Source organism: Caloenas nicobarica, chromosome 1 (assembly GCF_036013445.1).
Source record: "Caloenas nicobarica isolate bCalNic1 chromosome 1, bCalNic1.hap1, whole genome shotgun sequence".
Taxonomy (NCBI): Eukaryota; Metazoa; Chordata; class Aves; order Columbiformes; family Columbidae; genus Caloenas; species Caloenas nicobarica.
Window position 1 is genome coordinate 214035075 of NC_088245.1, and position 25210 is coordinate 214060284.

At 44.8% G+C, this 25210-nt stretch overlaps 1 protein-coding gene across 4 annotated transcripts in view; it reads right to left on the bottom strand.

The window, feature by feature from the left end:
- The window catches only part of FAM168A (family with sequence similarity 168 member A), a 198478-nt gene that overhangs the window by 85672 nt on the left and 87596 nt on the right, over positions 1–25210 (bottom strand). For all 4 annotated transcript variants that reach the window (XM_065656793.1, XM_065656785.1, XM_065656776.1 and 1 more), the window contains one exon: positions 18029–18116. In XM_065656793.1, the coding sequence (XP_065512865.1) occupies positions 18029–18098 (70 nt within the window). In that variant the 5' untranslated portion in view covers positions 18099–18116. The remainder of the gene's footprint in view (positions 1–18028; positions 18117–25210) is intronic.

A 25210-nucleotide genomic window follows, 5' to 3' on the forward strand; every position in this document is an offset into this window, starting at 1 on the left:
GCTCTGATGGCTGATGAAGCACTTCAGTGCTTTCCATGGGAATCCATAAATAAGAGCACAGACAAAGAAAGATGCGAAAGGTCGGATTTTGTAGTGATTCAGAAGAAATACGTCTAAGCAGAAAGAGACCTTACAGCAGCCTTCCAGTATCTAAAGGTGACCCACAAGAAAGCTGGAGTGGGACTTTTTACAAGGACATGGAGTGACAGGACAAGGGGTGATGGCTTTAAAGTGAAAGAGGAGAGATTTAGATCAGATAGGAGGAATAAATTCTTCCCCATGAGGGTGGTGAGAGCCTGTCCCACGTTGGCCAGAGAGGTGGTGGCTGAACCATCCCTGGAGACATCCCAGGCCAGGCTGGACGGGGCTCTGAGCAACCTGAGCTGGTGCAGATGTCCCTGCTCAGGGCAGGGGGGGCACTGGGGGAGCTGGGAAGGTCCCTTCAACCCAAACCATCCTGTGATTCTATGAAAGGAAGATCCGCAAATTTTCAATTCAAAGGTATTATTTTCTCCAACCGAAGCAAAAAGAGAGCAAGGACAGACCCCAGTGGGGACCCCACAGAAAGCTGGAGGTAGAACAAAGTGGAACCTCTGAAGGACAAGAGGTGACGAAACGTCCCAAGATGATGGAGAAGGTGAATCTCCAAGACACGTCAAGGAGCCTCAAGGACAAAGTTGGAGGTAAAAAGAATCACAGAATGTCCTGAGTTGGAAGGGACCCACAAAGATCATTGAGTCCAGCTCCTGTCCCTGCAGAGGACAACCCCATGAGATCATTGGAAAGAGATCACTGGAAATCTGGTTGAGGTGCTTCACTGGACGAGGAGCAGATGCTGCACTAGAAAGGAGCTCAGATGAATGTACAAGAGAGAAATGTCCTGAATAATTCAGAGCTGGGCATTCACCCTGCAAAAAAAAATACATTTAGTACTTGAGGAGAGGAAATTTAAGGCTCTGCGCTCAAGACCCATCTTGATTCTCAATATATTTTCCAACTGGAGTACAATAAAATGTCCTCATGCAGACAGGACTTAAAACTGTCACTGCTGAGAAGAAGCCAAGAACCCGACCAGCAGCAGAATCGGCCACAGCTAAATGGAAAAAAATCCCCACATTATCACAAGAATACTACGATAAATACCAGCAATATTTCTGAGAGGCACAAAACAACATCGTCCTTTCCGAAGTTATTGTTCTACATTTTTGCTTCCTCCTTGATCTCAAGGCTTCAAAGATTTGTTTATTGTAGTAAAAAAGAAATATTTAAGAACAGATTCCTGCTTGGGATGACTTGTTTGGTATCCAAGGGAAAAATGCACCAGCTGCCTGGAGCTGTTTGCTGTTCTTATTTACCGACAGAACGAAGCTCTTCCACATTACCCTGGGTTTTTTTCTAACAAGAAATATTGGAAATAGCTGCACGTAGTTTCCGTTTAAAAATCTTTACAAGCCCGTTCTCCAAGTTGGTGCTTTTTTTTATCTCCAAGGCTTTGTTTAGTCCAAAAGTCATTGGAGCGGAATCTACACTAAGGAGAAATCACAGAATCACCGTGTCTCACAAAGTTAACTCACTGGTCACAGAAATGCAAATCAAAAATCAAATAACAATGCCCTTAATAACATGCGTTAACTTAGTCAGCCCAGGCAGTTGGACTAGATGATTGTTGCAGGTTTATAGAATAGTTCTATTCTATTCTATTCTATTCTATTCTATTCTATTCTATTCTATTCTATTCTATTCTATTCTATTCTATTCTATTCTATACTATTCTTATTCTATTCTATTCCATTCCATTCCATTCCAAATAATGTAAAAAGAAATAAAAATCCCAAGCAAAAAAAGAAAATCACTCAATATGAAAACTATCTACAGTGCCATTAATAACTTGGGTAAATTACATTAGCTATGTCCTTTATTGCTAATTATAGCATCCAATATAGTAACGAATGCTATTGGGAAAAACTAAATACCCTGTTAAACACACACATAAAAAGGGAAAAAAGTATTTTGAGCACAGCACGTGCACAAAATTCTGCAGAAACACTTACGCAGATACAGCCACACACCTTGCAATTAATGGCATTTATCATGTAGTATCAGCATAATGTGGTCTACAAGTAGTGGTATGAAAAAAATAACAAAGGGATGTAAAGATCATTATTTCATTTGGGTGCTGTATCCTCAGAATGAGGCCCAGATCTTTGCATTTTGGAGAATTCTGAGCAACATCAGGATGAAAATCTCGATCCCCACGGTCAGCGCTCCAAAAATCAACCGTATTTCATAACTACCAGCCATAACCGAACCATTAACCTTCCTGGGAAATCCCACTATTAAAATAACAATACAAGGTTAGAGATGAGGGCTGAGTGATGTAGAAATCATGTTATATTTTGAGCCTGTGTGGAAAACGCAAAATCAGATGTACCAGAAAGCAAAAGGACTCCGATGAATATTGAGATTCTGTGAGTAAGAGAGATGAAAAACCTGTTCTGATGGCTCTTATTGGCTGTAAAATATTCAAAGTGACCTTAGACAGCAAAAGGATTTAATTACCACAGAGCGGCAAAGATTTTACACCATTTAGGATGGTGTGTCAGCTCCTTGATAGAAATATTATCTGTATATTTGTATATCTATCGATCTATCTATCTATCTATCTATCTACCTACCTATCTACCTACCTACCTACCTACTTATCTATCTATATTATCTGTATATTTGCGCCTCTTAAAACAACCAGTTTTACTTCAAGAAACAGGAGCACTCACCAACACCAGCTTCATCACCGAAGATGAAGGCAGAAGAAGCAGAACTAAGAGCAACAGGATAATCTTAAAGATACGACAATTTAAGATGTCTATCAAGATACTCCATAAAAACTGTTAAGAGTTATTAGACGTGGGAAAAAATGCCCAAGTGTGGCAGAAACCCATTTATTCAAGAAATGATGAATATAAATGTAATCCCTGCAGTCTCAGCTACCTTCAAGAAAAACTTCCAGGCTGGGTCAGAGAGCATTAGATGTTCCTCACAAATACAAACCCACAGGCAATACAGTGGAAGAGGGCACAGAATTATGCACGGAATGAAATGATCTGAATCATCGGCAGTATGTCAGAAAATGTAATTTTTTTAAAAATTTTAGCAGTAAGCACCTAAAGATAAAGAAACCCGGATTAATCCATGGCCTCGCCCCTTTGCTGACCCTCTCTAGCGCAACACGAATGGTGTCACCATCTCAATTTTGCCATTTTTTAACTTCACGACGGCCACACTCACACTTGCTGAAGAAGATACATCATTCATAAATACCAAGTAGTTTGACACTCAGCCTTGTCCAGCTTTTGGGGAAAGGTCTGATGGCTGCGACCTGTTTTTTCTGCTATTTATTCTCATTATTTTTAATTCCTAATGCCAGCTGATGAATGGGAGACTCCCCTGGGTCACATGAGTTGGCTACGGAGAAAATAAAAAGCCTGGGGAAAAGGGAGGTTCACAAAGTAGTTTTATTTCCTTTTATAATTGATGTGATTTGCAATATTGCTTAATGACACGCCAGTAAATTTTTTTAGTTGATTGAGCAAATGTTGCTGCAGTAAAACTTCCTTTGTAAACTGTTAGGGAGTCAGAGGAAAAACTCCATTTCTGTGCAATTTTTTTCCCCAAAGCAACTAAAAAAACCCCAAAAACCACTTTATGTGTCCTGTTCACAGTCTTCTATAGTTTTTCCTTCTCCCTTGCAGATTTTTTTCCAGTGTCCTGTGCAGGACCTGACATTTTCAGACAGAATTCAACGCAACAAATAGGGTCGTATGCAAAGAAGAACGCAAGCGCGCAGGCACTACAGCAAATGTAAATGTTTAAAATCACACAATGAAGCAAAAAGAAGTGGCCATAATCCAACAAAGCGGTAGAAAAACGTCCTGTACAGACCATTCGGGGACCGGTTGACCCCGGAGGTCTCTGCCTTTCCTGACTTCCATACTCTGGGAGGCTCATTAAAGGCTCCGAGCACAAAGCATCAAACACTTCAAGTAAAAGTTGGTCTCCATGGGAATAGAGGACAAACTAAAAATAACTCCTAAGACGACGTTTTCACAATTTTGCAGGAGATTGTCATGGCAATGAAGAGAGTTGTAACCTGTTGTCATGCGAACCGAAGTTTTGAATTAATGGGAAAGCATTCCGCTTCCACTTCATCTTTATTCATGACGGGTCGAACATCCACGATGGGAGAATTACACATTATCGCCTCGAAGGAACCAGCCAGCTGGGGAGAAGCAAGGGAAGGATAACGCACTGTCTGGTTAAAAAAGAAATTTGAAAACTCCACAGCCACCGACAGGATAGAAAAGAGCCCAGTGATGAAAACGCGTGGGGAGATGCACGATGCTTTTTTGAGGGAGATGTTACTCCTCTGCCCTTCAGGGCTCAGATAACGTTATCTTTACTACAGGACAAGTGGCAGAAATGTTGGCGGGGAGCAGGCAGGTCCCTCGGGCCAAACACTTGAGGCAGAAGCACCACAAGCATTCAGGGAAGCGGCAACTTGGATGATTTATCATTTTAACAGAGACAAATGACTAGGACCAAGCCGAGTTAAGGCCGTGCTGATGCCACTTTCCCTCCTTACCTGGAGTCCCTGTGGTTCGACAAGTGAATTTTGGTGTGGGAACACGGGGTAAGATGGAAAGCGAACGCCAGGCCCATGTCCACAGACTCTCCTCCCTTCAAGGTGAGCTGGAACGCAACGAGCATTATCCTTCATAGAATTATAGAATAGTTTGGCTTGAAGGACCTCCCCAGCTCCCCCAGTGCCCCCCCTGCCATGAGCAGGGACATCTGCACCAGCTCAGGTTGCTCAGAGCCCATCGAGCCTGGCCTTGAATGTTTCCAAGCATGGGACATAATCATAACTGTGTCATTGCTTATAAAAAATTGCTGTTCACCCTGGAATTCCTATGATAGTTAATTACACTACTGTTTCCTTAACTGTTTTGAGGGCAGAGGAGAAGTATTCCAGGCAACAGAATGCCTGAGCAGTGCACGCCTTTACCCACACCTTCAACATGCAGCACAAAATGGTCTGCACCTCAAGAAATAGTTACCGACTGGAAATAAGAAGAAACTAGAGGTAAGCAGAAGTTCAGCTGCACACACACTCATATCTTTCCGAAAGAAACAAGCCATCGTTAGGCTGTTAAAATCAGATTTTTTTCCCCTGTCCGATTTCATTTACAGGTATCACGTGCTTTGCATCTCCTAGGAATGCCACCAACATGGACAACTTCTCCCTAGAGATGGATGCTCTTCTCTGCAATACTTTGGGTTTCTAATAACAAGAGACAGCAACATCGTTTCTGAGTGTAAATGGACGGGAACACCTCAAGCATAAGGCAGAAGGTGCCTTTGGTTACTTACTAAAGAGAATTTCTTAACCATGAGTTACGAAGGTCTTCACCTACAGTTATTCCAGGGTTTCATTCTTGTACTTCTCCCTCCAACCCTCACACCCAGTAACGGTTGCCCACAACTCTTCTGAGAGCTCATCTTTCCAGCCTGATTATCTTCTTTATTCTTCTTCTTCATGAATAGATTCCAAATGATTTTGTTTATGAAGTGAAACAAATTAGACGTGTCCCCAGGGCTGCTGGCCTGGCAGGACTCTAGAATGGACCTGTTGGGGACCGGTTTTGGAAGTGGGCATGGCCAGCACTGGGGTGGTGGCCACGGTCTGCTGCTCTTCTCGGGAGTATTGAAGCGCTGGGTTTGTTTCCCCAGATCAGCGCTAAGACAGGACCTCGGTACCAGAAAGACACGGACCTGCTGGAGAGGGGCCAGAGGAGCCCCAGAAATGATGCGAGGCTGGAACAGCTCTGCTGGGAGGACAGGCTGAGAGAGCTGGGGTGTTCAGCTGGAGAACAGAAGCTCCGGGGAGACCTTAGTGCGGCCTTTCTGTGCTTAAAAGGGGCCGAGAAGAAAGATGGGGACAGACTTTTGAGCAGAGCCTGTTGTGACAGGACAAGGGGTGATGGTTTTAAACTAGAAGGAGGGAGATTCAGGCCAGACATGAGGGAGAAATTGTTGGCCCTGAGGGTGGTGAGAGCCTGTCCCAGGTTGGCCAGAGAGGTGGTGGCTGAACCATCCCTGGAGACATCCCAGGCCAGGCTGGACGGGGCTCTGAGCAACTGTTCAATGATTCTGTGATTCTATGGTTTAGTACCAGTGTTGGATTAATGGTTGGACTCAATGATCTTGACTGTGTCTTCCAACCAAAATGATTCGATGATTCTAAGTGGCATGGCACTAGACATGGACTAGATGATCTTCAAAGGTCCCTTCGAACCCAAACCACTCCGTGATTCCACGACAGGCTCTGTTGCAGACATGAGAAGTGTCCCCAGTATTTCGGACACGTGCGGTGTAGCAGCTTTGCCCATCTAACACAACTCCCACGTCCCCCTCTGCCCGCAGGACACCGATCATCTCCACCCAACACCTGCCTTCTGCTGGTGACACGATGAGGATCGTCAGGAGCAACACCAGCAGCAAACACAGCCAGATGATCTGTAAGCACTGGGATCAGCTCCTTTATACTTTACTTTAAATCACTAGTAGAGACGGTCGCCCAACGGAGGAGCCCAGCGCAGTGACATCTCGGTGGGGTGGCCGGGAACACAGTGATCCCAGCAGCAGAGGTGACCAAAACCCAGTCCCTTCAGTGACGGAGCAATGACAATGCTCACATTTACCGCTCTTATTTCTGTCCTGTGAAGGAGGCAAAACGTACAAAATTAAATCACCTCTCCATCAGCACATACCAGAGAAAAATAAACGCTGTGACAGATAACACGTAACTCATCGTGCCGTGACCTGCGGGGACATTCCGAGCAGCAGTGCAATTTTCCTCCCGGCTAAACAGAGATTTATCGAATACTCGAAGCTCAATGGAAAGGAAAACCTACGGTAGGTAAAATATCCACCCCGAGCCACGGTGACCCACAGGGCTGTCCCTGCAAAGAGCTGCTGGTGGCCAGAAGAAGGACCACAGGGACATCTTCCCCACGGGCTGTGACGCTTCGGCACCACCCGTTCATCACCGGGAGCCCAACCTTGCGCCCTACCAGAAAAACTTCATTTTTTTCCCAACGTGAGGATTACGGCTCCATCTCGACCCCACGCGAAGCGACCGCAGGGACTCAAAGGGCTTTAGATGACGAGGCCGTCGACAAACGCGTTTTTTGTACAAAAAAAAGACCCGGAGACGGCAATTCCTGCAAGGAAACGAGCACTTGTGAGCGTCAGCAGAAATTCAGAGGTCGGGGACGGGGGAAGGACCGGTGGGGGCGAGGGGAGGGGGAGCTAAAAAAGGCCGTAACACTAAAGAGTCTTTCAGGACTCATTTATTTGAGCAGTGCCAAGCCAGCTCACTGATGCAATATTTTCTTCCTGCACTCCGAGCCAGGGCTTTGGGATCTAATAAATCATCGCTGGCCGCAGAGACATTAAAATTCTAGCCCAGTACTGCATGAGATGAAACGAGGCCAAATGCCAGCGAGCGCAGGGAGAGGGAAAGGCAGGCACACGCACTTAAAAAAAAGTATATGAATGCATTTTTGCATATAAGAAACTCTTGATTTTGGTTTTGGACAAGGCTAAACAGCACGGAAAAAGATTAATAAGGCGGAGCTCAACCGCGCCACTTTGGGAAAGCTGATCCCCGTTAAACCAAAACTAAGATGTCAGGTATAAAACGCAGTAGAAAAATACACTTGGTAAGTTACAGATCTGGTACAAACCAGGGAACTATTTCTGAAGCTTATAAAAGTCTTTTACGACCCCCGCACCAGATCACGTTTCTCCACGTACAGACTGTATCGCATTGACTACGTACAGCGTAAAAAAATAATTGTGCGCCGGGAGAGGAGAAAAATTCAATATTTAATCTCCAAACACGTTTCCAGAAGTCAAGCCACAAAATTTTAATTTATTGCCGTCAGACTGCAAAAATATAACAAGTACCTAAGCACTTATTTGCTGCGCCAGACAAAAAAAAAAAAAAACGGGGGGGGAAGCGGGGGAGGAAAGGCAGCAAATATTAAGGGTTTTCAATGGATCATGAGGCATATTGGAGCTTATTTTCAATCACTTAATTGAAGCACCTGGGGATTTAAGAGGTATTGAATGCGCGGTGTGCAAGCACGCACCGAGAAAAACAAGCAGGGATACGAATTTGAACTGCAAATGGCAGGAAAAAAAATATGCAGCAAAAGCCATTTATTTGAGAATTGCTGAGATTTTTAACTCAGAAGTGAGAGATTCCGAGCAGGCGGGGGGGTTCCGTGCTAGGAGGCATTTTCATTTTGTTTTATTTAGAGACAATTATGGGGAGGGAAGGAATAATTATGGAGGTTTGGAAAGCAACAAGGCCAAAATAAGTTTAAATTCGATGTATGGCAAATCAAGCGTGACTTGGCAACGTGATGTCGAGGTGTGAAGAACCAAACTGTCACAGAGATGAGACCAAGATGGGCAACGTGATTTTTGCCTATACAGAGGCTTGTTGTTCAGCAGCAAAGCAAAGAGAACATGTAGGAAAAGAAGTTTGAAATGGTGCAAAACAATAGAACCATGAATGAAATAAAGAAAAAATAATAAGATGGCTTAGAAACACACTATAAACGAACAAAGCCACCAAAAGAGGAGTTGCATTCTATGATATACAGAGACTAAGAATCAAAACAAGGAAAAAAAATATATTCACCGATTTTAATGCTGTTTTAAAATCCTAAATCACTGGTCAGAATTGGTCTACATGCTTTGGAAGGGCTCGTGCTCAAAAACAAAGCTTATTTCTTCACTGAGTGAAGAATTTCACACTATGTGCCAATACTCTACAGAAGTAACTGACACACAAAATTCTCCACTCACCTTTTATTTTCTTTAAATGAAGGAGTATTTTTCCCTTCAAAACATGTTTCCAAGGCCATCGCTTCTTTTCCCCCTATGTTTTTTTTCTCCTTTGCCTCATACACGTTTTCTCCAGCCCTCTTCAGCCCTAGCCATTTAATCGCTTTATTTCTTTTCCACTACAGAGAAAAAACAAAATCAATATTGTAGCCAAGAAATGAGGCAGAGCATAAACCAGCTCCACGTCCTAAGCGAGCACACAGGATTAAAAGGCACACAATGGGGTCATTCAGGAAAACATAACGTGAGTTTGTTCGCTTTTAAGATCTGAGGCTATTCTGTTGATTTACAACACGGGGAAACTCAAAAGCGTGTAAAACCTTATACAAACAGTTACAAAACAGTGGGCAAGGGATATTCCCCAAGGTTTTGATGAAACCCTTTGGAAGGTTGACATTGGTTGGTCTGATCTCCAAACCAGCCGGGCCTACGAGAATCTATAATGAGATGTTATGATTTAACTTCTTCAAAGGAGCTTTACTATGCCTCCATTTCTAACGTTAAAAACCAGGATTTTTTTTTTTGTCTTGAAACACAGGCATATACATGTAAAAAACTGACAGGATGGCTGGGCCCAAAGAGTTGTGGCGAACGGAGCCAAATGCAATTGTTGGCCGGTCACGAGTGGTGTCCCCAGGGCTCGGTATTGGGGCCGGTTCTGTTTAATCTCTTTATCAATGATCTGGATGAGGGGATCGAGCGCACCCTCAGTGAGTTTGCAGGTGACACCAAGTTGGGTGGGAGTGTGGATGTGCCTGACGGTGGGAAGGCCAAACAGAGGGGTCTGGAGCGGCTGGATGGATGGGCTGAGGCCAGTTGTCTGAGGTTCAACAAGGCCAAGTGCCGGGTCCTGCACTGGGGTCACACCAACCCCAGGCAGCGCTCCAGGCTCGGGGAAGAGCGGCTGGAAAGTGCCCGGCGGAAAAGGAGCTGGGGGTGTTGGTGCCAGCGGCTGAACATGAGCCAGCGTGTGCCCAGGTGGCCAAGAGGCCACCAGCATCCTGGCTGGGACCAGCACTGGTGTGGCCAGCAGGCCCAGGGCAGTGACCGTCCTGTGCTGGGCACTGGGGAGGCCAAACCGCGAATCCTGGGGGCAGTTTTGGGCCCCTCACCACAAGAAAGGCCTTGAGGGGCTGGAGCGAGTTGAGAGAAGGGAACGGAGCTGGGGAAGGGGCTGGAGCACAAGTGTGATGGGAGCGGCTGAGGGAGCTGGGGGTTCAGCTGGAGAACAGGAGCTGAGGGGAGACCTTCTGATCTCTGACCTGCCTGAAAGGAGCTTGGAGCCAGGGGGGGTCGGGCTCTGCTCCCCAGGAACAAGCGCCAGGACCAGAGGAAACGGCCTCAAGTTGCGCCAGGGGAGGTTGAGGTTGGATCTGGGGAACAATTTCTTCCCCAAAGGGCTGTGGGGCATTGGAACAGGCTGCCCAGGGCAGTGCTGGAGTCACCATCCCTGGAGGGGTTGGACAGACGGACATGAGGTTCTCAGGACATGGGGCAGTGCCAGGGCTGGGGAACGGTTGGACTCCATGATCTTGAGGGTCTTTTCCAACCCAAACGATTCATGATTCTATAAATAACCCTAATCTCACCCTAAACCCCTCTGTTTCATCCTCCCTCACTCCCAGACAAGAAAACTTGTCCCTCATTTCCTCAGGAGTTTTATTCTTTTTATGACTTCAAGGAAGTCCATGAGTCAATTGATTACAAAGACAGTGAATCAGCCATCACTGATCAGGTAACCGGAGCGTGGAAACTCAAACAGCTTCCGACACTGATGAGTTCAGCAAGTGGGTTTGAAGTATTCCTGTATGAAAATTACGCATTTAAATATAAAAATAACAAGAGTCTACACAAGCAGAGCTCATTCTTCTCCCAGTCAAGTATGATTCTCCCGTCTGCTCTATACACACCAATTAATAAACATGAAGAAACGCCAGAGGAAAAATATTCACTGTACCCACTTCATACATCTTTAATCAACCTGAAATCAATTCAACACCCTGAACACAGTTTAAAATTCCTGTTTTACAGACCCGGTAAGCAATGGATCACCTAATTAAATCCAGAAATGGCATTTCCCAATCAATGGAAGGGGTAGACATGCATGTAGATCTTACAAGCACAAAAAAAAGGAGAGCACCCCAACCCTGCCCGCTTCAGCATCAAAGCAAGCCATTTATCTCGCGTTCCTCCGCACTGCCCACAAATGTGCTGAGGAATGCCAAAAAGAAAGGGAGAAAAGCCTAATTTATCCTCTTTGCACACAGCGCTTCTGAAAGAACTTGGTTTTCTTGGCCAAAGAACTAATCTGCTATCAAAGGCCCAGCCTTTCCAGACAATAATACAGCAAAAATTTAATTTTAAGTTAATAAGAAAGGCTGAAATGAAGCCTAGAATTATCTTTGTCCCACAAAGAGTATGCAAAGGAGGATTAAAAGCCGACTGTAGAAATCCTATCGAACATCCTTCCATCTTCTATAAAAGCAGAGGCTACCGGCTTTCAACATACCAATAAATTAAATGAACAGCCACGTGTAAATCAGGTCAGTCCTCACACATGCAGTTGTGTCTGAGGTTCAACAACGAATACAAATGATACAGATTAGGATAAAAATTAGGATAAAAACACACGTGAGAATCCCACACCTCCTGTCCTGCCACCAAAATGACCTCCGTTCAACGTGACGTCCCAAAAAATGTTGTGGGTTCACCTCGGAGGATAAAAACGAGTTTGCAATTTGGGAGAGCAGCAAAGGGCCCAGCTCAAGGATGCTCCTCGCTCTTCTGGAGCGTGCGGAGGTCCCATGGAGGGAACCCAAGTCACAGGTGGGAGAGCTTGACGTACTGGAGGAAGAGCTGGAGCTTTTCACGCCCAAAAAGGATGGAGCTGGGCTCACTCGCGTCCAAGACGAGAAGTTTGGAGGGTCCTAGAACAAACCCATCCTCAGCAACCAGGGTGATCAACCTAGTGACGTTGGCCGCGTTTCTGTTCTCCACCTTTCTGCAAAGATTTTGACAGACTTAGACGGCAGGATTTTTGCTTTGGATTTTGCAGCCTGCCAGCATGAGTCACAACTGTAAGAGCATCAGCTCGCGCAAATCCCTAATCCTTCTGGGGAATCCCTCGGAAAGATCTCCAAGATTTCAGACACACAAGAAGAATATCAAACCGATGCCTTTGCACCAACATAAAAAACACAGTAATTAATATGTTGACTCGCATATTTGCCTACCAGCCACACCTGTTCTCTATCACAAAATCTTGTAACCTCGTGCATGCATTATACCGTAAATTAAAATTACATTACTGTCATATCTCTTTCTCAACGCTCTCAAAAATCCCACAGAGAGGCTGCCATTTGAAGAAGCAGGGAAATCAATTGAATCGGAAAGCAAATGAACCCAGACCTTGCAGACAGCATAAAAAAGACTGACAAGTGACACAGGGAGACACCGCGCATTTCTACATACAAATGATACAGCTCTTAGCCAGGACTTCTCCTTAAATCATCAGAAATAAGACTATTTTATACTTTAAAATGAAGAAGATGCATTTGTTACTCGAGGAAGAACATAGTGGATCTTGCAGCAAGATCACAGATGAATTGTAAATGTGATTCAAACTCTCCTTCCCCAAAATACTTTGGTGAATCTTGTGCAGGATAAAACTTGCCGGGCAGCAACGTTTGAATATTTATTTCACACTGGTGTGCTGCAGAGGCTCCTTAAAAGCGCCTCGGGGCACTCTAAGGTTAATCCACTTTGGAAATGCAGCTAAACAGAACCCAGTCGCACAAAGAGCTTTTATTAAAAGGCGTCAGGTTCCTCCTGGTGAAATGAGCCCAGCTCTCCTGGACCCACGCAGGTGTTTGCCAGCTGGGTCAGGCTCACAGGCTGCAAGAGAGAAGGAAAAATAGCTGGGATGGAGTGAAAGAGTCCAGGGAACAAGCAATGCAAGGAGAAGGACCAGAGGAGCAGCAGAAGGGATTGATCTTTCCCAAAAATCCAGAGAAGGGGGTGACGGAGGGTGGTACCTTCTAGTCCTCTCTGAGAGAAAAAACAAGCGGAGATTTGGGCCAGACATGAGGAAGGAATTGTTGGCCCTGAGGGTGGTGAGAGCCTGTCCCAGGTTGGCCAGAGAGGTGGTGGCTGAACCATCCCTGGAGACATCCCAGGCCAGGCTGGACGGGGCTCTGAGCAACCTGAGCTGGTGCAGATGTCCCTGCTCATGGCAGGGGGGCACTGGGGGAGCTGGGGAGGTCCTTCAACCCAAACCATCCTGTGATTCAGCCTAGAGAGAGAGTGACCATCGTTCCTTGCCTCACACCTCTGAAGATTGGTTTGCCTTTCCCTTCCTACCCAAGAGCCAAACACACAACCTGGTCAAGACAATCTCTTTAAAATGGTTTTTACCACTTTAGAAGACCTGCAGTAAGTAGTTTAGACCCAAACCCCAGGGATGGGACTCAAGGTCAAACACGGACCACTTTGTGTAGATGTCTACATCTGAGTTGGCCGTCAATACACCTTATAAGTGATTCCATGTGAACATGAGGAGAAACTTCTTTGCTGGGAGGTGCCAGAGCCTGGACCAGGCTGCCCAGAGCAGGTGTAGAGTCTCCTTCTCTGGAGACATTCAAACCCGCCTGGGATCCTGTGTGATCTGCTCCGGTGACCCTGCGTGAGCAGGTGGGTTGGACTGGATGATCCCCAGAGGTCCCTTCAACCCCATCCACCCTGTGGTTCTGTGAGCTCTTTTAGGACACAATCCGATAGCTCAGAAAGTAAACCAGAACACACAGGCGATGCTCTTCTCTTGCCCCTTAACATTAAAACAGCTCAGGAGATCACTCACATCCACACTGCAGGGACCTAAAATTGGGCAAAAGAATTCTGAATCTGGCTGACCAGGTAAAACCCCAGACCAGGTTAAATGGTGTGTGGATTGAGGTCTAGTACAAGGAGTCTGAAAGAAAACTGTGAATTTTTGTCAGAGAGCAAGTGGAGGGTTGGATGTGGGAAAAGGTGGAAGGGGACAATCACCTGGAATGGTCTCATCGGAAATTTGTGGCCAAAGAAAGAAGAAAATATATCCATATTGTTTAGAGATTTTTCTGAACAGATAAAGAGTGGGAAACTAGAAAGACAGAACTTGTCATATTCCTTTCAAAATTTCAAATAATCTATTGAATAAAAGCATTTTTCCTTCACCTTCCGTAAGTGTAGCAGGAGAGGAACAGAAATATTGTTTCACAGCATGTAGAATCTAAACAGGTTTGTCCGAACCGAACCAAGGGCTTCCAGCAGCAAAAATTGAGCTGGAAAACGTCTCTTCTGAGCATAGAAGATCCTGAGAAAATTGTGGCAACGGCAAGACCGGGAAAGTGTCATGCACTGAAGCGACACCAACTCCTTGGAGGTTTTCTAACCAGCTTCCCATCTTCGGGCTCTCGGATTTTATTATCATTTATTATTTAGTAATAACGACGACGAACACGTGGTCTTACCTACCGAAGGCTCACGAACCACAGCATCTTATCGGCGTTTTAATCAGCTTCTGGTAGGGAAAACGATAACGGTATGAACTACAACAAACATTTTTATGGTTTCGGGCTTGAAGTCGAACAAGCTCCAGGAGACGCTGATTCTTCATCCCCGATTCCACAGCAATGAGCTGAGATATTTGCAAAATGTGGCAAAGGAAAACCAGCACATTTGGGACAGGTAAAGCGAATTCTACTAATAAAAAAAGCAAATGAGAGCCCTTAAGTCCGTTTTAAAGTCCACCTCAATTAAAATGACAGCTTACATGAAGGTCCAAGCTAATTACAGTCTGTTTTAATTAAATAGTAAACAACACTCAACCACCGTTCGCCGGTGATGTTCTAAAATACGTCAAATTAGCGAAGTGGAAGTAACTGCTGGAGCACAAACCGGACAATAAACATTTCCCTTGTGAATTTAACACTTTTTTCACCAAGTAACTCTCCTTGAAAACTTAATTTAAAAAAAAAAAATTAATTATCATTTCCAATAAAAAATTAACCTAATTCAGACCGCACTTTAAAAAACAGGAGATAAACTGTCCTTCACGCTTCCTTTAAGGAAGATCAAGAATGGAAAAACTAAGAATCTGAATAAACGTATGGAACGTCAACTACTTGAGTATGTGCCAAGGGTTTCCCATTGCCCCAAACACACGAGCAGCCAATTTGGCGCAAAAAATTTTATTTTTAGTTTTATTTATCTTTAAATGGACCTCTCTCCCTAGCCCACCAGGTGCGGACAACAAGAAAGAAGTGAGAACGAGAAGAAAATTAGATTCAAATGGATTATTTCCAATTTCACCAAATATATTCTATTTAAACCATTCACATTTTGCGTTAAAAACCCACAAGAACTCAACCTGCCAGTATCCTGATCACCATCCTTGTTTTCTTTCTGCGTTTTATTCCACAAAGTTACAAATTAATGGTTTATGCGCGATCTTGAAAGACAAAAAATCAAGTAATACACGTGCAGTACTAGATTTGGGGTAAAAAAATCCTGAATTCCAAAAAAAAAACCCAAGAATATAGCCTAGGGATGACAAACTTTACCTCAACCTTATTACACTTTTGTATTTTTATTAGCTCGTGGTTAATTAGGAACTGATAAGTAGCTAAATGATAGAAGTTAAAGCAATGTAAGTGAAGACAAATAATAGAAATTAAGAATTAGATAGACAGAGCCTGACACTCGTAATGCAGGAGACACGGCTGCTTTCTTTTAATCATTGTTGAGAACACCCTCAGGAGTTGCCTGTCTTCGAGACATAAAGGCAAAAATCTAATTTCTTCTCCCCTTTTTTGCAATAAAACTCTCGGCCTTTCACTAAATATTGAAACAAAATCATATTTTAAAGGTTCTTCTAATACTATTTGCCTAGCAAAGAAAGTAGCTATTTCTATTTTCTATTTTTTTTTTAATTAATATTCTATTTCGGAGTTTTGTCGTAAGAATTCAGCGCGCTGACTCCCTACCTTACACCTTTACAATGGGAAAAACAAGCGCTAATATCATTTCAGTTCTGCTTCAGCGTCTTATGTTCAAACAGCCACTTGTATCTTCCCCTCTTTGTTTTGCCCCTGACATAACTAAAGACCTTGTTGTATTTTTTCCAGTCTGATCTGCCTCCAACTTTTTTTTTTTGGCTTGTTTTGCACATCTGCCATTAATTTATCTCAATTTACCACAAACTCTGGAAAAGAAATGTCTAAAATCCGATGGTTTGGGGTGAAAAACCAGTCTCATGGGGGCCATGATCCCTACCAGATATATATATCTTTATATATATATATATATATACACACTTTATATATTTAAGTGCATGGTATAATCTTCATGGTGATTAATCAGCAGGGTTTTTTAGGATAATTTCCTATTTGTGTTGCCATTGGACTTATTCAGAAAGCAGTCATGTAGAATTCGTTCATCCAAACCAGAAATTCTCCTTCCAGAAAGGTGAAGGTACAAATTCTACCCAATCTGCACCTCCATTTTTAAATAAAATCATCTTATTAAGTGCCAGAAAGCAGCTTCTAAAACATTCTGGATGGGATGAAAGCAGGTATAGACGATCTACGCTGCAGGGATATTAAGGTGGAGATGTGAACGCATGCTAAAAAAAAATAAAAATAAAATAAAAGTGGGAGAAAAGTAGCCTCTTGTCCAAACCATCCTTGTGCTGGAAAGCACAAAATTGCTGTAATTTCTGTTGTAGGAAAATAACTGTGCACTCACGAGCTCATTCTATCACTGCTGGAATCCGCAGTCCTCTTGTATCGGTGATATTTTTGAAGAGACTATTATTCACAGAGATTTTTTTTTTTTTATTTTATTGCGAGCCTCTAGTGCTTTGACTGTGAGACCAAAGTTCCTCTGAGTATCTCCGACAAAGCAGCACGAAGAAATTCGATGGGGAAAAAAGAAAAGGTGAATAAAAACGGGGCAAAACGCGGAGTATCGACCGTCCTCCTCTCCACCAGCTGAAATAACCACCAAAGCCAACGAGAATATTCTGTAAATGAAGCAGCTGAGAGTATTTGATATTCATTCCCATTCGCCGCTTTTCCCCCCAAACGCGAATTCTCCAGCAATTTCACACGTTAGGTCAAAGTCAACACACGCAACTGGCAACGCAAATAGAAAGAAGGAAGTTTTAACACAATATGACACTTGGTAGCTAATTATCTTATATTAATAGCTAATTATATTCAACAAAATGTTAGAAGGAGAATTTTAAGGCAGACTTTGTTAGGTGCTTCCAAGATCTGAAGAGCAGCCAGTAAACATAAAACCATAGATACGCCTAAACTGAGATTTTCTTTTTCCGAAGCACTATTTCTCCCTGAGCTAAATTCTTTCCAAATCAGTGCACTTTAGCTCCCCACTAGTTACATAATTATGGTAAACATATTCCAATGCTTTTTTTTGAGTATTAAAGGTGACATTTTGAGATAACTCGGTTCTAAAGAGGGACTTCAGACACCCAACTTGCTGTTCAACGTAAGATTAACTCAACCAGAGCGTAGCTTGCAAACAAAATATCAGTCAATAACACAGATTAAACCAACGCCTGTAACAATAACCACATGTTCTCCAAACCCTGAGCTCTCGCCCGCGTGATCCTCATTTCTACAGCAGGATTATTGCACCACACAATCGACGCCGGAGGCAAATCCCGTTTACATGTTTTGTTTGTCTAAAAAAACCCTTTTTGACCCTTTTCTTTAGAATTTCCAGGGCATCGTCTTCTTGTGGATTCAGATCCATTTCTTCTCACTGACTTTATCGCGTTGGCTTCACCCAAGAGTTTTGCGTTGGCTTCACCCAAGAGTTTTGCGTTGGCTTCGCCCAAGAGTTTTGCGTTGGCTTCGCCCAAGAGTTTTTCCTACAAGTCACGTTCCCATCTGGCTGCCTCATGAGAACTCTCCCTTCGTTAAGGGATTAACTCATCAACGATCACCCACATACGGACATTCGCGAAACAGCCGCCAAACGCCGGTCCTACCTGTATACGCCATGTTCTTCGGGTTTCCGTAGGGAGCCCCAGGTTGGACGGGGCTGTAAACAGGGTTCATGGTGGAAGACCGGGAGCTCTGAGGACAAAAGAAAAGCAGAATTGAGTCAATCACCTCAATTTGTCTCCAAAAAAGTCGTCTGCGCAAAGAGTCTTCCGCTACACGATAGCATCGCCCTGTTATAATTCAAGACACAGCGAGCTGCGAAGGAAAAGGATTTACGACGAGACGTTACAACCAGGTAGCGTATTTAATAATTCAAGTTGGGGATCTTTCAGTTAATTCCCTTAACTTCTTCAAGCGCTGCGTATTCTGCCTACAAATGTACCCGGAGCAGATGAATCTGACATATCTCTGCCTTCGAAGGGGCTCAGGACTCGTGACCCCACGTCCAGCTTGTGATGAACAAAGAGGAGAAGCCACAAATTCAGACATTCCTTGGAACTCATCGCTCTTGGGTGACAAAACCAACCCCAACGAAGACCTGACCTTTCTGAAATTAGCAGATAAAAGACCGTTCGCTGCTGGCGAGATGGAGAGAGGCAAATATTTGTGAGCTGATTACGACAGCCTCGACCCCAAGGTTTGGTGCATGGGGCACCCAGGGCCACCCACCACGTCCCAGACTGGGAGATGCCACCACAGACGTACCCTGTTTCCCCCAAAATAAGACCTACCCCGAAAATAAGCCCTAGGATGATTTTTCAGGATTTTTGAGGATGGTCAAAATATAAGCCCTACTCCAAAAATAAGCCCTAGTTACAGTTCATTAAAAAGTCAATTTAAATAGTGTCCAGGCAGCTACACATGTAAAATTAAAATTAATTGGCAACAGAATGCAGCAGGACAGATGTGACAGAATGACCATATTTGAATAAATGTTGATTGTTTGTTCAAGATTGCTGTTCATGGAAAAATAAGACAACCTTTGAAAATAAGCCCTAACGCATCTTTTGGAGCAAAAATGAATAGAAGACCCCTGTCTTATTTTCAGGGAAACAGGGTAACTCGGGCAATGAGATTTTACCAGCCCTCCTGTTTCCCTCTGCAATAAAGAAGATGAAGCAGCACCGGGTTCGCTTCTTGCGAGCTTTATTTAGAGGAAAGCAAGTGACTTGGGGATTTGTGTCTACTATCTGTCAGTTAAGCAAGTGGCTCAGTTAATTATCTTAATGAAGCACATTCTCAATTCTGATTAATGGGAAAATCAGTCATTAAGCTTTATTAGGCGACGCATTTGTCTCCACAGCTATCTAGTGACAATTTCGCACAAGAACCTCAACAATCTTGCTCCGAAATGTGCATTTTTTTAAAAAAATGTATTATTTTACAGTTCATAAACAAAACCGTTCTTTCCAAACAAGTCTCTCATGATGGAGGCACAATTTGTTAACTCATTAACTCCTTTCGCTGTACCTCAGGATAGTAAACAAGTCAAATGTTAAATGTTAGCACCAATTGACTTGACAACAATTACTGCTTAATTAATTAGCCTTCCCTCCACCCTCAGCAATTCTCAAAGCAAAGGAAATCGTGGTTATAAAGCCAGCTGGAAGAGAAAGCTCCACGGAGAGATGTATTTACACCAGCGGCTTTGCTAACGCATGATGGAGCTTGTAAGACCGACAGGAAAATCAACGCAAAACTTTACATCCCTGAGATATGATAGCAGGGGATTTACACCCAAGTGTAAGGGGTTTATGGTCCTGGGGTGTCCCCAGTCTGTGCTGCGAGTCCCGGTGAGCCTGTCCTGGCAAGTGTTTGCTTTCTGGCTTGAGTTCTCATTTACAGGAGAAAACCCAACGTCATCTGTCCCTGAGATGACGACCATCAGCTTGTGTAAGTGTCTGACTTCTGGGCTGCGTACGGATCCCGTTCAACACAGGAGGGTGTTTCGGGGTGGGATGTGGTGGATACAGGATGCACTCAAACATAAAACTCAAACCACACAAACGTGTCTGCATATGCTATAGAGATTCACAGAATCATTTTGGTTAGAAAAGACCTTTGAGATCAACAGTTCCATCCGTTAACTCAACACTGCCAAGTTCACCACAAAACCACGTCCCTAAGTGCCTCATAGAATCACAGGATGGTTTGGGTTGAAGGACCTCCCCAGCTCCCCCAGTGCCCCCCTGCCATGAGCAGGGACATCTGCACCAGCTCAGGTTGCTCAGAGCCCCGTCCAGCCTGGCCTGGGATGTCTCCAGGGATGGTTCAGCCACCACCTGTCTGGCCAACCTGGGACAGGCTCTCACCACCCTCAGGGCCAACAATTCCTTCCTCGTGTCCAGCCTGAATCTCCCCCCTTTAGTTTAAAACCATCACCCCTTGTCCTATGGCAACAGGCCCTGCTCAAAAGTCTGTCCCCGTCTTTCTTCTCAGCCCCTTTTAAGTCTGGAAAGGCCACACTAAGGTCTCCCTGGAGCTTCTCTTCTCCAGGCTGAACAGCCCAACTCTGTCAGCCTGTCCTCCCAGCAGAGCTGTTCCAGCCTCGGGTCATTTCTGGGGCTCCTCTGGCCTCTTGCTGCCAGGCTGGCGGGATGTTCAAAGCCTCTCAAGGGACAGAGCAACTCCTCCGCTTCCCCAGACACCCTTCCAGGCAGGTTCTTAGGCTGCAAGGACCTTCGATCTGATCCCATCCCACCATCCATAGGACAGGGAACTGCTGGAGAGAGTCCAGCGCAGCCACAAAGATGCTGCAGGGAGTGGAGCATCTCCCGTGTGAGGAAAGGCTGAGGAGCTGGGGCTCTGGAGCTGGAGAAGAGGAGACTGAGGGGTGACCTCATTCGTGGTGATCAATATGGAAAGGGGGAGTGTCAGGAGGATGGAGCCAGGCTCTTCTTGGTGACAACCAGTGATAAGACAAGGGGTAATGGGTACAAACTGGAACACAGGAGGTTCCATTTAAATTTGAGAAGAAACTTCTTCCCAGTGAGGGTGCCAGAGCCTGGCCCAGGCTGCCCAGGGAGGTTGTGGAGTCTCCTTCTCTGCAGACATTCCAACCCGCCTGGACACCTTCCTGTGTAACCTCATCTGGGTGTTCCTGCTCCGGCGAGGGGATTGGACTGGGTGAGCTTTCGAGGTCCCTTCCAACCCCTGACATTCTGGGATTCTGTGATCCTCATATTCCCAGGAGAAAAGTCAACATCCAGGTTCCACTTCAGGTATCTGGCCACCGAACTAACAGCAAGATGCCCAACATCAGACTACGCTCTCAACAAACGTGCCCGTGGGGCTGAATGATGCTCTTTGCACAGGGGACCACTGGGACATCCCTGCGGCAACACCCACTGGCTGCAGAAAAGCTCCATCCTCTTCATCAGCCAAGCGCGGGCACGTGGCCCATCGCGTTGGCCATTGCAGAGGCTCTGTAAGCTGAGGATGTTCTGCAACACAGCAAGAAAGTGATGGGTCCATCTTGCACCAGTCCTGTTCTCTCCTTCTCTTCCCCAGCTGAGTCTTCCTGCCCAAGAAACGAAGTTTATGAGGGTCCCTCTTCCCTCTGCCTTCCAATCAAATGTTTGTTCCTCCACCTAGAACCACACAGCGACAGCCGGACCTGCTCCTGGGCGAGGACGGAGTCACGGCTGCATTTATAAAGTCCCTTGTCCCATGCGGTCACCATTTCTTTTGCGCTTTTCTGGGTGTAAAGAGCACAAATACATCATAATTTGCTGAGAATTGCTGCATACGTCTGGCTTGCATTAGGTGTCGGACCAAATGGTAAAATGAAACGCTCTTATCGAGAAGGATGAAAGAAAATGCTTTTTAGCCCAGATAAAAAGATGGTGAGCGCGATATTGTACTGTGAGGAAGAGGTTTGTGCTTCCTCCCTGCTTGGTATGCAGGGTGTTATTTCCAACCAGCATGAAAGAGTCCACACGAACAGCATTTCAGACGGAAGATTTTCTTTCTTTTCAGCACCTAGTATTAAAGCACATTCAGTGGAGCTTCCACTACATTTTACGAGACAATACCGCTGAAAAATACATTTTAAATTCATTACGGCCACCGCATTGTGGCATTCAAAAAGCTGCGCTGGAACAGGAATAAAACAGGATTAGCAAAATTAAACCTCCTTCGCCACAATAACTTGCAGCCCTTGCTTGTGGCTATGAATATACAACAAACAGACTAATAAAAATGAATTATAAACAGACAAACACGAGTATTGCTCTTTTGCACGGAGCTTCCGCTGCTTCCTAACCCCCAGGGCAGGGATGTTCTGTTGTTTAGAAGCTGTTGAGACCCCAGCAAGAAGCTGAAGGAGAAACTCCAGCAGGGATGCCATGGGAACAAGCTGTTGGCAAACGGGCTCCGCATACCTGAAAAAGTTCCATTTTCATGTATTTTATCTTCCCCGTGAAAGTGGACAGCATGTTTCCATCACACTAGGAAATTACTGCAGATGAAGGGTAAATAGAAATATTAATACAAGAGAGGTCAGGCTACGGGAGGCGACCACGCTAACATGCCGGCAAAATGGAGTTTGCAAGAGGGATTTCCAAACAGCACGAGCAGGGGAATGAAAAAGTTTGTGCTGTGAATGCGGAGCTCGAACTTGATGTGCTGTGAGGTGGCTGCAGAGCCGCACGCGGGTGCTCCGGACAAAGCTGAACTTTGTGCTCTGCACGGTGTTCTGCTGCTGCCACCCGGGCAACAGGACTCTGTCCTCCAGCCCTGGTGACACCCTGGGACACAGAGTCACAGAATCATTTTGGTTGGAAAACCCACTCAAGGTCATAGAGTCCAACCGTTCCCCAGCCCTGGCACTGCCCCATGTCCTGGGAACCTCATGTCCGTCTGTCCAACCCCTCCAGGGATGGTGACTCCAGCACTGCCCTGGGCAGCCTGTTCCAATGCCCCACAGCCCTTTGGGGAAGAAATTGTTCCCCAGATCCAACCTCAACCTCCCCGGGCGCAACTTGAGGCCGTTTCCTCTTGTCCTGGCGCTTGTTCCTGGGGAGCAGAGCCCGACCCCCCCTGGCTCCAAGCTCCTTTCAGGCAGGTCAGAGATCAGAAGGTCTCCCCTCAGCTCCTGTTCTCCAGCTGAACCCCCAGCTCCCTCAGCCGCTCCCATCACACTTGTGCTCCAGCCCCTTCCCCAGCTCCGTTCCCTTCTCCCAACTCGCTCCGGCACCTCAAGGCCTTTCTTGGTGTGAGGGGCCCCAAACTGAACATCATCAGATATGGACAGACTTTTGAGCAGGGCCTGTTGCGACAGGACAAGGGGTGATGGTTTCAAACTAAAGGAGGGAGATTCAGGCCAGACACGAGGAAGAAATTGTTGGCCCTGAGGGTGGTGAGAGCCTGTCCCAGGTTGGCCAGAGAGGTGGTGGCTGAACCATCCCTGGAGACATCCCAGGCCAGGCTGGACGGGGCTCTGAGCAACCTGAGCTGGTGCAGATGTCCCTGCTCATGGCAGGGGGGGCACTGGGGGAGCTGGGAAGGTCCTTCAACCCAAACCCTCTTGTGATTCTATGATCTACTTCATTCCCTTCCAACAGGAACACTCAAAAACCAGCACAGGTATCACCACCACCTTCAAACCACTACAGATGCAAGACAACGAGAACATCCTACCCTCTTGTTCTTCTTTATCGTTGGTTTGCTTGTGCTTTTGACAGCACTGTGACCATCTTCACTGCTTCTCAAAGTCACTTAGGCTTTGAATGTTCAAATATTGGTGGGTAGCAGCAATTTTTACACAAAACCCGATTTAAACGTGACTGTTTCAATGGACAGAGCAGTGGAACTGGCATCTTGTGTTCCTCTCCCACTCCGATATATAGAAATAAAGCTACTTCCCACTTCTGTGGAGGCAGAGGAAAAGACAGACAACATTGAAGGAGATTTAAAAAATCCTAAAATTAAAGAATAAATCTGGCATGCAAGGAAGTTTATGAAGTGATTTTTCATTTTCTTTTCAGACTAAGCGAATAAAATCTTTATAAACAGAGCATTACCGAGAAATAAATATATTTTACAGGGTTCTTAAAACAGTGACATGCGCATCTTTCTGGTTGTCAAAAAATTAAATAGTAGATCTTAATTTAAGTTCAATTGTAAAGAAAGGAGTAAGTAATGCAAATGTGAGCTTTTCTGGACGGGAGACACTTCTCCACCTTGTTTCACGTCAGTCCTTGTGTCAGCGTCACTTACGCTTTAACTTTCCGTAATGCTCAGGTTGTGACGTGCCTTCATTTTTCGCTAAAATGGGATGTAAGCGCTTCCGAGAGACCCGTTCCTTCCATTTTTCTTTGGAAAAAGAGCGGCATTTTCTCCTCTGAGAGAAAATATACGGACCAAAAATTATTTTACGTAAGGAACACTGAAACAAACAGGAGAGAATGTGCATAAAGAAAAAAGGCAACGCAAAAAGATACGTTTCTTCCTTGATCTGCACATCGCCTCTTTAAATTCGTTTTATACAAATGGCATGCTAATAGTATTCAGCCAAAGCCTCCTCGAACATGGAAAGACCTCCTGACCTTACACTACATTCAAAATTCCAATAATTTTCTGAACCATTTTTTCGGTTAAGTCATTTGAAGCTTGACCGTCGCTTGGGATCCGCCAAACGATAATTAAATTATCTTCCAATTCATCCGCTAAAGGTTGATTGAGGCAAACTACATGGCTACGTCCCATGTTTCCCCGAAAAAATTCTGCTACGACAGCTCAGAGATTCAGAACGCAACAGGGTTTTCCACAATTAACAGCTTCTTTTTAATAAACCCCTTTTTTAGCTACACCATAACAGCTGATTGAACGTGTCTCACCTAAAGCAAAATATTTAACCTGTTGAAGACCTTAGAAAAGAATCCGGTCAAAGCTGACGCAATTTTAGTTAATCTTTTATTAATAAAATAAAATGCGATTCGAAAAAAAATCTATGTAAGGAGGGAAGCCTAAGAAAGGCCAGACTCCACAAAAAAGTTTAAGGCTTCAATTAGCAGTAAATTATTAATGGTAGCTCTTGTTTGTACAATATAACGTTCACTTTTCTCTCTTTCACTATACTTCAGCTACACCTTGACGTTCGTACAGATTGATCTAGGGCTAGATCTATTCCAGAGCCTGAATATTGCTTTTTTTCTGTACTTCTCCCCACTTTTCACTTCCAAAGAAAATTTCTGCTCTGCTCCAGCCTTGTTTTACCTGGATAA